The following is a 13,274-nucleotide window of genomic DNA, read 5'->3' as shown; positions in this document are numbered from 1 at the left end:
AATGCATCATTATATTCAAATTGCAAACACATGAGGAGAGCCTCCGCATGAAAGACCCACGACTGGCAGATGAACGTGCAACTACATTTGCGAAACGGTAGGAAATTAAATTAGATTGAATGGAGGATTTTAACTGTGACAATTTGATTGACAGGGCAATTTACGGTGACAGGAATGCACGCGACAGATCTGTCCGTTAAGATGGCGAAGCAGTATGTCCCATAGCTTGCCTACTCTTTTGCTACACACTCAAAAGTATGTACTTTTTCTTCACAAAAATAGTACATACTTTTAGGGCGTAGTATAAGAAGGCGAATTGGGACGCAGGGTTAATTACCCAGACCTTCTTCTGTTGTTTAAATGGTGGTTGGCAAACCAACTTAAAGGTGCATTGTCCGCCACCTACTGGATTGGAGTATGAAGCACTAATTGGTTGAAAACACACACACAAACACACACACAAAATTGATTTAAATCTTTTTTACCAGTCCTGTATCATTTAAAAAAATATATAATTCCTCATGTATTGAACTCATTTAAGTCCTTCTCTATTGTATGCTGTACATTCTAGATTTGCTGTTTCTGGATATCCACATATATCGCAATTACCAGTTTCATGTTTACCTATTTTATATAAACTTTGATTTAGTGTTGTATGCCCAAATACATATAATCTTGTCATTATCACATCCGTTTTCCTGTTAGTAACAGTTGTTCTTTCCACCCCCGCATTTCTTTGAATACTATACAGATGTCTTCCTCTATTTCATTGTCCCATATCCTCTGCCACCTCTTTTTCACTTCAGTTCCAATCAGCCTCTTAATTTCCGCTTTACTCGTCGGTGCTCTGATGTTGATCTCAGGATCTTTCAACGACTCCTTTGCCAGTTTGTCAGCTTCCTCATTGACCTTTACATAACTTCTGTAATGTTTCATTTAAAATATCTCGTCTTGCTGAGGATGTTCCACTTTCTAATCTTTGCAGAGCTGATTTTGAGTCAGAATCAATTCTGCTATCAATTCTGTTGTAAAAACAAAAACATGATCTATTGCTCTTTTTGATATTTTAATATTGCACTGAGGAATAGACACTGCTGCAAGTGCTCTACCTGATTTTGGATCTTTTGAATATTTAAGTCATGTCGTTGTATGCTTGATTACACTGTAAAAAAAAAAGTACTAACCTCCCGAGTCTAAAATTTTCAAGTGGCCCAAGTGAAATTCTGTAAATTTAATTTTATAATTTACAGAATTTCACTTGGGCCAATTGAAAAATTTAGATGTGACCAGTCACTAGAAAAATTTGAATTGGGGAGGTTAGAATTTTTTTACAGTGTAATGTATTGTTGAATGATTACTTTTAATGGCAAATTTGGTTCATTCTTATGTATCTCTTTATGTATGAATAGGTCTATTTCTGGCATTGGGTATAACCATGGGGGTATAGATGGAAGGAGCTACTTCTATCTCGATTATACCCCATTTTCATGTGCCTCCTTATTTGCTACCCAGCCAAAACTATTTATACTATATTAACAGGTTTCCAGTACCTTTTTAACTGGATGTCTTTCATCATGTCCTTTTACATTGATCCAGTATCTCATTCTTAACTTTCTCCAACGAACTTCTAGTGGCATTTCTCCCATCTCTACTTGAATAGATGGCTGGAGATGTTGTAAATGCTCCTCAGCCGATCCTTAGAGCTTGAGTCTGAACTGCCTCGATCTTTTTAATCCGTGTGTCTGATGGCAGCTTCACATTTTCTATGGCAGGGTTCCTCAAATCTGGCCCTAAAGAGCCACTGTCCTGCAGAGTTTAGTGCCAACCCTTATCAAACACACCTGAACAAGGTAATCAGGGTCTTCAGAGTTAAATTGCAGATAGGCGAGTTTGATCAGGGTCTGAAGAAACCGTATTGTCGCAAATTTGTCATTGAACCACTTTGGTTAATGATGACACGCAGGCGATGGAGTAATAACTTCTTTTAATTAATCCATTTGAGATTGAATTAATGCCGGATTTTTGCTAAAAATTACAGACATGGCATCTGAGGACTGATTCTCATTTTCTCAGTTATTTTGCTTTATTTCCAGATTAAATCACTCATTCTTATGCACATGCGCACTTCAAAAACGGTGCTTAAATCTCTTGACAAACTAAAAGACGTAATTGACATTTGTATGTATTCAAAATTAAACATATAGATTGTACTGAATGTCAGCTTGCTTATTTTTCTCAAGATAAGGATTTATTAAGTCATGCATGTCATGCAAACTTGAAACTGCTTCTAACCACAGATCGAGATCTGTCGTTCAACTGCACAATTTTGCGATGCTGCTTGTGACTGTTCGTTGGAATGATGGTTTCAGGAAACATCAACTCGTTGAACTCGTTTGCTGATAATGACTTGCGATAGTTGGCTTACGATGCTTTCGGGAAACACAACCCTGTCTGGGAGGCTCGCTGTTTTCACTGATGGGAGATAAACCCATTAATGACATGCTAATCAACAGGACAGTGAAGGAAGACAGAAGGGGAATTGGATTGGCAAATGATGCATGTCAAAACTGAACCTTCACCAAGCCTCAAACTTCTCCAATCAAAGTTGGAAAATAAAGTTCTCCAATCGAAGTTGATTCAATGAACTCCAACCCACTGTGAACTTTAACTGGAGAACTTTACATGTGCCATTTTTGGGATGAAAGTAAAGATGGGGTCTGAAGTACAGTATTGTGAAGTAGGCCTACACACTCAAGTCATCTTTATTTATAAAGCGCTTTTTACATTACCGATTGTTTAACTGGAAAATAATGCAACAAAGTTTGTTTCTGCTGTACAGAAGATCTAGAAGAAAATAGCGTCATAGTCCAGCTTAAGTAAGTTCAGTGATGGTTCATTTCTGTTGTAAAAAGTTATTTATTTAGTTCATTTATATAGCAGCTCTGGAGAAAACATCGTCCAGCTCAGTTCAGCTCTCATATAATGGTTAATGGCAGGCAGATCAACAGTTTTGTTGAATATTAAGTGACCCCAACTAAGCAAACAAAAGCCAAAGGTGACAGTATAAACCTGTGTAAAAACAGACAGTAAACCTGTTAAGCCTGTTCTGCATAGCTATTTCACTGGAGTTTCCCATATGATTTCAAAATCATTGTGCAGAATTTATGTTTTGCATTGTACAAATTTGTATTGTTTAGTATCACTTGAAAGCAGTGAGACGCCCTAAGATCTTGAGGTTTTCCAAGATTTTGATAAAGTAACGCCGTAATTATATCTCCCTTGCAATCTTGTTTCAACTCCAGTTGATGATTGAGAGCTGAGACTTTTACTAAAAACGCATATTAATGTATAATCATCATAAAGCTTTAAAGAAGTTAAGAGATACAGTATATATGGGTAGTTGATATTTAAAAAATGTCAGTTCTTATAGTTATTATTTATAATTATTAAAGTTTTGGCGAGCTCATATGAGACTGAAAAGTTGCTCTTTTACTTTATCGTCACACCACACAACCGTTTTAACTAGTGAACATTAAAAATGGTGACCAGTTAAAGCACCTAAAACAAACATTTAAAAGTTTGTAAGATTTTTGTTTTGTTGTTTTTGTGATCTCTCTTATGTCTCTTCTGCTCACCAAGGCTGCATTTATTTGATCAAAAAATATTGTAAAATCAGTGAAATATTATTACAATTTAAAACAGCTGTTTTCTTTGAGAATATATAGTAAAATGTAATTTATTCCTGTCATTCAAAGCTGAATTTTCAGCATCATTACTGATCTGATATGCTGATTTGCTGCTCAAGAAACATGTCTGATTATTATCAATGTTGAAAACAGTTTTGCTGCTTCGTATTTTTGTGGAAACCATGATGTATTTCTGTGGAAACCATGATACATTTTGTTTTACAAGATTATTTGATGATTAGAAAGTTCAAAATAACAGCATTCCTAACAGCTGAGTCGATAAATACCTTTTGTGTATTTTTAGAATACCAATTGTTTTAATATGTCAACAACCTTTCTATAAGTGTGGGAACTGGTTTCACTCCCTCGCGTGCCACCAGAGACTTCAGCTGTGTACCAGTGACATGACATGATTGTGTGAAAACAGGAAACCAGAACCAGGAAGTATGACCATATTAGCCCGGTTCTGTCAACACTGCATTGGCTGCCTATTAAACATCGCATACATTTTTAAATATTGCTGATTACTTACAAAGCACTAAATGGTTTAGCTCCGCAGTACTTGAGCGAGCTCTTAACGCATTATAGTCCTTCACGTCTATTGCAATCTCAAAATTCTGGCCAGTTGATAATACCTAGAATATCAAAATCGACTGCTGGCGGTAGATCCTTTTCCTATTTAGCACCAAAACTTTGGAACAGTCTTCCTAACATTGTCCGGGAAGCAGACACACTCTGTCAGTTCAAAGCCAGATTAAAGACACATCTCTTTGACCTAGCATACACATAACACATTATAGACTTCTATAATCGAATGTTAGGCTGCATAGATTAGATCAGCCGGAACCGGGAACACTTCCCATAAATCCTGATGTACTCGTTACATCATAAGAAGAATGGCATCTACGCTAATTTTAGTGTCTTTGTTTATCCCGAGGTTTTCCCGCAGCCTGCCGGATCCAGGCCGTATCCAGATCTGACGAAGGACCTTCGCCTGGACCCGATGACAACGCAGTGCTGAAGTGCCATCTAGTCTCTCCCTATGGAGGATCCCTTTACCACTCTACAGATAAAGCGCTGTCGGAAAATTTGTTTTGCGTACCTACCCCGAAGTGACAAAACAAAATAAAATTATGTATCAAAATTTATAAGGAAAGACCAGTACTTTGTTTGTAGGGAATTACAAACATGCGCACATATATTCAAACACACATAACTATAGAACCAATTCTTAATGCGCATGTGAACACCATCAGCGTTTCTCACAGGTTCGCGTTTAAAGTCTGTGTAGAGAGAATGGTGTCGTCTTAGCGGCCCCTAATTTAATAACAAATGATCGTCGCGACGGAAGCGAATCAATCAAAACTAACTTTAGCTGGAAAATAACTTTATTAAAGAACCGCTATAAAGCCAAAACAATCTCTGTTACCATAAATACGTTTATCTCTGTAAAGCTGCTTTGAAACAATCTACATTGTTAAAAACGCTATATAAATGAAGATGACTTGACTTGATCATGTCCCAATATATTCATTAGCACTGTTCATGACATGACTGAGATTTCTTTATTATCTCAGTTTTTTTTCTCCTAGCAATGACATAAAATGGAGGTCAAATGGAGACCTTTTTCTCTTGAGAAAAAGACCTCAGAATATGAATTCAAAAATTTTACATCAAATTCTTACCCACAAAGTTTTATATTCTTACATGCCATCTATAAATTAATTATGCCATTTTTATTTATACTTCTTAGTGAATTTTAGGAGGAACATCTGAGACCAAATTTATGCTCACATGAAATGTAGTATATCACAATGGGCTGGTTTCACAGACAGGGCTTAGATTAAACCAGGATTAGGCCTTCATTCATCAGGGCATTTAAGTATCTTGTATAAACATGCTTAGAATAAAAAACATTACTGGTGTGCATCTGGAGACAAAACAATGGCACTGACATATTTTAAGATAAGTTTAAGACAGACATATCAGTGAAAGTTGCTTTCAGCTAAAACAGCTCAAACATGCATTTTAGTCCGGGAGGCTTGAGTCTTGTCTGTGGAACCGGGGGAATGTATTCTGAGTTGTGAAAGAGAAATTTTCTCATGGGGTTGGTTCAGGAAAGAAAGACGTCTCTATTCTCACCGCATTCAAAGGTGGATTGAGAAACAGTTGTTTTTGTGATGTCAATGATTCTTTATTTTTTGACAGAGGAATGTCACCAGTATGTCATACATACTAAAGTCATGAGTCCACAAACCATCAAACTCAGTTTGCACTGCAGATCTAGAGAAACACCATGTGATTTCATTTCACTGATTTCTTAAGATTTAATCACCCTGATTTCATAACATAGTTAATCCCTTCCACTAAACTGGTGACTAAAGTTCACGTAAATAAATAAAAAATAAAAGTTTAAAAACAATAATGTGTGTTAAACATCAGATTTAGAAATCTTCCGTATAATGTGTGAATTGTGACAAAAATCTCTTGAAAATTTCCTGATTTGCATCTCAATTGGGTTTTGATGGAGGCTTCACATTTCCTCTTCCTTTACTGTAAAACAGTGCATCTAAACATCAGATGGAATTCCATAGAACACTGTTATACAATAACTTTTTTTCTGACAAATTTATTTGACCGGTTACTCCATTCAGAACGAAAGAATGAGCCGGTTTCCATCAGGTTATGTAAAACAAAGACCAAAAAGTAAACAATGCAAATGTCTTTTTAAGTACTTTTACTGCTGTTAATCTTGCATGGCAAACAAATTACACTACGCCATCATCATAAAGTCAAGGTTTATGAAGGAAAGCAAGCACACAATGAATAAATACAGACATACAGCTGCCACAAACATAGATACCATCAATGCACAGGAACATTGCAATACCATTTTTACAGATTGGCATCATTGTTTGTTTACATCAGGGCAATTTTTTTTTACCATTGTGGCGACCATAGGCTATTGACATGCTGAGGGCGACATGGGTGGTTTGTCATGAAATGGCCTTGGGTTGGTTACATGCACATTTATGTTCATGCTTTTGTGAGACGTCATGACGTTTCATGATGTATTTGCTGGGAATCAAACCCATGACCTTGGCATTGTTAGCACCAGACTCTGGTTGAGCTACATTTTCAGTACTATACAATCATGGCTTGACATTAACTTTTTTGCTCACCAGCCACTGTGGTTAGTGGTTTTCCAAAGTTACACACTCAGCATTTTCACTAGCCACAATTTTGACATCGATCTCATAATTCAGCAGCAGGTCTATTAGGCTGCTGTCACTTTAAGACCTGACACACGGATCCATTATATGGTTACACATGCGTTTTCTTTCTCAACTCTTTACGTTCACTATAACTATGTTTACATGAATACTCGCCAAGTTACACAGATATTTCAGAATCGTATTTATATTCCACAAACGTAAGAAAGTCATACAGGTTTGGAATGACATGAGAGTGAGTAAATAATGATAGAACGTTCATTTTTAGGTGGAGTATCCCTTCATAAATTGGTTATTTCACAGTGGCATTGACTCTGGCTCGTAAGACTAAGACAGTGGCTTGAGTTTCAGCTGCTTTGCTCATATGTGGTATTGGTCGTGGGTTTGTTGATCACAGCCACTTTAATGATCCCCTTAGTCTTCGACATGAGCTGGTCACATTTGAACAGATCCATGAAGGCCTGCTTAAAGTCCCCCGACAAAGTGTAGAGCGGCAGGTTGAAAATGATGTTGATTACAGCGATCGGCCTCGAAATAATGTAGGCGGCATGAACGCCACGGTCCAGCATGCAGTCGGTTTCCGGAGTGAGTTTCGTGTAGATTCTCAGAGCTCGTAGCACGTGAAAGGGAAGAAAGCAAACAGTAAAACATGTCAATATCAACACGATGAGTCGCCTTGCTTTAACCCGTTTCTTGCTTCCCATATGAGGACCCTTCTTTAGCTCTACAATGATGCGCCAATAGCAAAGACAGACCACGACCAGAGGAACCAAATATCCCAGGACGGTCAATGCCCAACTATATGGCCAGATGATATTTGTGTTGTTGCTCGCAAAGTCCAAGCAGTATGTCTTATTGTCTATTGAAACTGTGTCAAACATGTTAAAAATCGGACTTAACTCGCCCACCGTAATGACCCAAACCAAGACGCAAGCCAAAACGCCCCATCGCTTCTGCTTGATGCTGTGCATGTGCAACGGATGCACGATCGCCACGTACCGGAAGATGGCCAGACAAGTGAGGAAGAGGATGCTGCCGTAGAGGTTGAAGTTGAACATGAATCGCGCAAAGCGGCACATGACGACCCCCAGTGTCCAGGTGTCATTGAGGACGTAGTAGTAGATCAAGAAGGGCAAGCTGACCATAAAGAGAAGGTCAGTGATGACGAGGTTCACCATGATGATGGTGCTGCTCTTCCAGGGACGAACTTTGAGCACGTAGACCAGCAGAGCGATGATGTTACCCACAACGCCCACGATGAAGATCGCACCATACATGGCGGGCAGGTAGTAGCGCTTCATGAGATTGTCCACGTCGGTGCAGTTGTCACTTGAGCTGTTACTCGAGCCGTAGTAAAGTTGGCTCGCCATAGTTGTTCTTGCAGAAGGAAAACATACAAAACATTGTTAAAGAGCGCACATCATAGAAGTAGAAGTAGAGAGTATTTCAGAGACTGTTCTTGTTCTCTACTTGGCACTGAATACCTCAGCAATGTGATAAACAGATGTGCATCTATCCAACGAGATGCAATGAAAGAAGAAAAGGATCCACATTGTTAACCATATTGTTTAACAATAGACTGAAGTCATAAAAATACTCTGAACCCTGATTCAGGACTGTCTTGATGACTTCATTCTATTTTTAAACAATAGAATATATGAATTGAGTGGTTTGGTTTAAATTTTCTTGAGACTTGATCGCTATGATGAACAGATTGAATTTAGGCTTTTATTCACGTATAAACGTTGATCAGCGAACATAAACAGAAGGTCAACCAAACCTGCTTGATGCGCAAGAACAAACTGCATTGGTTCTTGCAGAAGCTCAAACGTGCTGCGTAACACGAGAATGAACCTTTTCATGAAAAGCTTTTCATCATATAAAGTGATCGAGTATCTTCAGACTTTTGGACTAAACAAGCTCTCAGATTTCATAAAAAAGATCTTCATTTGTGTTCCGAAGATGAGCTAAACATTTACTGGTTTGGAACGACATGAGGGTGAGTAATTAATGACAAAATTTTCATTTTAGGGTTAACTAAACCTTAAATAAATGTATTTTTTAAAGGATATGTTTACTGGACAATTACAAAATAATGAAATGCCAAAATACTAGAAGAGCTAACAACAATCTGTTTTTAAAAGAGGTGAATACTTACAATGTGGTCTGATGCTCCTCATCCAGCCGTTGGTTCCTCAGAGAAACGAACTGTGGTGATCATGAGTTTAAACGCCTGAGCTGATCCTCCCTCTTCTGATTAACAGTTCCTGGTGCTAAATTAGGTCGCATTAATTTGCATTAATTTAAGTCACATCAAAACACACAGGCACTATGATCTGTCAACACATGATCTTATGGGCGGGATTTAGAGCCGCACAGGTATGATCTTATTCATATGATATTTGGCTGTGGGAAAGTGTGTTACTAACAAGCCCACATTAATTCCATTGCTGTCAATGCTTTATGAACACAATGACCTATTTGAAGATTTTTATCACTCATCCAAGATGCCAACGGTTATTTAGTCGCGTGTTTTGCATGACAAACTGATCATGTACAGGACAGACAGGTCGGGTGTGCGAGGAGCAATTATCATACAAGCTCATTATGCAGTTTTACGAGCACTGTGTCAAGAGAAATAAATAGTGCTGTCCAGATTGTTACACTATCCATCCTAAACAGTTTTCAAGATAAGAATTATTGCATCACAAAAGGGAAATTAGTAGACAATAAAATGCCAGTGGTGCTTGGATTTTAAAGTGTGCATCGCTTTTTCCTATTAGGCTCAAATAAAGCATGACGCCAAGGTCATCACTGTAAAAAAATGATATGATCAAAAAAGTCATGGAGAAAATCTATCTTAGGGAAAGTGCTCCAATTTAACCATTAGAGGGAGTAATACTCACACTGAAATAACATGAAACCCTATACAGGCATAATATAATAGGCTATATACAGTACCAGTCAAAAGTTTGGAAACATTTTTTTTAATGCTTCTGAAAGAAGTCTTACAAATTACCTTACTGTAAAGTGTTACTATGAAATCAAAGATATAAATTCCTTACAATTTAGAGTTGGACATGGACTTAAAATTTCCTTTCACTATGTATTTCCCCAAGCTAATAACACTTGCTATGGCCTTGGATAAAAACGAATGACATTGTCAGACTCAGAATACGGCTGACATCGAGTTATACTTCTATAGTTAAGCATAACTCGCATGCTGACGCAACTTTTACAGTAGCATGGTAGGATATTATTAGTAGTAGTATTAGCTTATATACTTCCCCGTAGCTTAATGTTACCTGCTGGCTTCTCGTGTACTAGTTTGAAGACTCGCGGCGAAGTGCTACGTACATAGCGCTGCAAAGGACACTCTGCCAACCACTACACCTCCGCCAAATGCTTCCACCAAAATGTCCAAAAAAAAGTGACATAACTGTTGGAAAAATTCACTCTTACCAGAATGGTTACTGACTTGTGTGTATTTCAGTTAAAGCTGTTAAAGTTATTAAGCTGTCTCCAATATGAATTTCTTTTTTGGGTTTTGATGGTGTGACCACTGGGAGGAGCTCTGGGCATATTTTTGTATTCTGTTAGTTAGCACTGAACAAGAGCTGTATACGTTTTGTCTGAACACGCAGTAGAGGAGGATGCACTTTTTGTTCTGTGCGTTTGACTGAAAAATGAGTACTCTGAGTCTTTATTAAAAACCAACAGGTTATGGGCCCAGAAATGGAGTCACTCTTCAAACAAGCTCTAAAGGTTTTAGACCGGAAACCACTTTCATATCATCACTGTTTAATATTACAAAAATATAACCTACTAAGCTTTGCAAAATTTCTTAAAGCTCAAATATGCATGTGCTATATATAAGATCCTACATGGTCTTGCCCCACCCCCACTAAGTGATTACATTAAAGTGAAAACAACGGGCGGAGGCAGAAGTGTAACCAGGGCCTGCACGAGAGGTGATTGTGTGGTGCCTTACAGACGTACAGTATTCGGACAATATGTACTATCAATTAAGGGGACAGAGATCTGGAACAAATTACCGGTTGCTGTGAGAGAAAGTCCGACTTTCCCCAGTTTTAAGAACCAACTTAAACAATGGCTTAAAATAAATCAAGTATGTGCCCACTAATGATAATTGTTGTAATTTAGATAAATGGGTACGGTTCATTGTATAATTTTATTCATGTATGTATGTATACCAAACTAGATCCAGCACTTTTGTAGCATCTAATAGCACTTTAAGAAATTGATAATGCACTTAATGCACTTTGAGTAGCACTTTATTGTGTATGTGTATATGTGTGTGTTCGTCATATGAGTTTGCCCTATTAGATGCCCTGTCTGCTAGTTGCGGCATTTCTTATATGTGGTTGTTAATTGTAGTGTCTTTTAAATTAAGTCGAATCATGTTTAAATTAGTTGTTTAGCTGTGTCACTAGGTATTGTTGTTGACCTCACTTGGGACTACAAATGTAAAATAGCCTGGGGGCTAACTTTGGCATATGTACGTCGCTGAAAAGCTATGTTCATTCATATGCATTGTCCCATTCAAATAAAAAAATAAATAAAAAAAAACTAGAACGCTACAGTGACGCTGCTGAAAGGCTTATTGAAGATATTGACCGACTGTGAGTAAAAATGAGCTCGGATTCCAAGACGGTGACAATTGTTTCATTAAACGGAGCAAAAAAACGTGGAAAGTGCAGTGTAGGATGGCATTGATGAGAGATGGACTATGGGACTTGGTAAATGGTACAGAGATTGCTCCACGATCTGATCCAAGTAAGTTAGCAATTTATATGGCTAAAAGTGATCGTGCGCTGGCTACCATTGTACTGTCAATAGAACCGTCTTTGCTCTATTTAATTGGAGAGCCGGAAGATCCTATACTGTCGTGTGGAAAAAATTGTTGAATCAGTTTCAGAAGAAAACTTGGGCGAATTAGCTAGCACTGAGGCGTAAACTGTACTCGTTAAAATTGAAAGACGGAGACTCAGTTCAAGAGCACATTAAGGTGTTGACTGAAACGTTTGATGCACTGTCAATTGTGGGAGATCATATCGACGAGGAAGATCGTGTCGTGCACCTGCTAGCCAGTTTACCCGACTCGTTCAACGTGTTAGTCACGGCACTTGAAGCAAGTGTGGATGTACCTAGAATGGAGGTTGTCACGGAACGATTGTTGCATGAAGATCGTAAACTGAGAGAACGTGTTGTTGAAAACCAGGGGCGTAGCACAAGATCCCAGGCCCTATGCATAGGCAGTCCTGATGGGCCCCCATGTTCCTCAAAAAATAAAATAAAAAAATAATATGGCCTCTGCACACATGAATCTGTAGACCTAGATATTTATAGCGTAATAACTATTAACTGTAATGCTTAGAGTAGCCTGATAATTTGTCATGTGTGCACACACATTTCAAACCTCCTTTCAACATTCTCTAGCCTACTTTACTGCGGGTACTAAGTTTAAGCTAAATAAGATTACAATATTTTTTTGTATATAACACCCAACGTAGGCTATATAATTGCTAATTATTGCTTTTGGGGGGCCTGATTTGGCTTTCTTTGAGAAAGACATTTCTACAGCAGAAGTTTGCGCTCCACCAGATGCTCAGCTAACTAACATAAACAAAATGCGTGCAGATGGACTAAAACATTTGGCACATTAGCAAGGAGTGGGACCAGTCAGTCAATCAACCAAGTTATTCAGCCAATACACTAACTTTACATTTCATCTGACATTCATTATGAAATTTAATTAGGAAATGAAAATATCCAGGTAACATAAAATATATTCCAGACTTTTCAAGGGCCCTCTCTCCCCTTGGGGCCCTGGTAATCAGTACTGGTTTTACCCCCAGTCCGACGCCCCTGTTGAAAACACCAGCAACAATGTTAAAGCTTTGACTGGAAAACAGTTTGTGAGAGGAAAAGGCCCAAAGTGTCACTACTGCGGAAGGTATGGACATATCAAGCGTGACTGCAGAGAGTTCAACAAATATTTTGCAAGCACAGACTTCAACAAAGAGAGTATGAAGGTGGGTTATAAACACAAAGCAAACAAGGCACAAGTGAAAAAACAAGACAGTGAGTCAGATAGTGAGAGTGTTGGACTAATGGTGAGTCATGCACTATGATGTTTTATTAACAAAGTTCGGGAGGAGCACGTTCAAATAATTGATCCAATTATCACATCATTCCAACCAGCTGTCAACAATCAGTAATCCCATACACAAAAGAAATATATTTGAAATATATTTTCAAAATATATTTTTGGAATATATGCAAATATTTGAAACTGGCCCAATAAATATATTTTAGTTAAATATATGTAAAT

The 13,274-nt window shown here is 37.9% G+C and overlaps 1 protein-coding gene across 1 annotated transcript; it reads right to left on the bottom strand.

Moving 5' to 3' along the window:
• Window positions 1–5,863: 5,863 nt before the first annotated feature.
• Window positions 5,864–9,170, bottom strand: LOC311078495 (2-oxoglutarate receptor 1-like). Its single transcript, XM_084107315.1, has 2 exons — window positions 9,078–9,170; window positions 5,864–8,296 (listed from the first exon to the last, which is right to left on the bottom strand). The coding sequence occupies exon 2, from the start codon at window positions 8,287–8,289 to the stop codon at window positions 7,267–7,269; it is 1,023 nt and encodes a 340-aa protein (XP_083963441.1). The 5' UTR covers window positions 8,290–8,296; window positions 9,078–9,170; the 3' UTR covers window positions 5,864–7,266.
• Window positions 9,171–13,274: the final 4,104 nt, after the last annotated feature.

The sequence above is a fragment of the Abramis brama genome (assembly GCF_963993115.1).
Source record: "Abramis brama genome assembly, chromosome: 2".
Taxonomy (NCBI): domain Eukaryota; kingdom Metazoa; phylum Chordata; class Actinopteri; order Cypriniformes; family Leuciscidae; genus Abramis; species Abramis brama.
This window is presented reverse-complemented; position numbering and strand designations above follow the sequence as displayed.

Excerpts from the sequence above, each read along its gene's own strand:
- LOC311078495 (XM_084107315.1), bottom strand. The coding sequence starts at position 8,289 with ATGGCGAGCCAACTTTACTACGGCTCGAGTAACAGCTCAAGTGACAAC.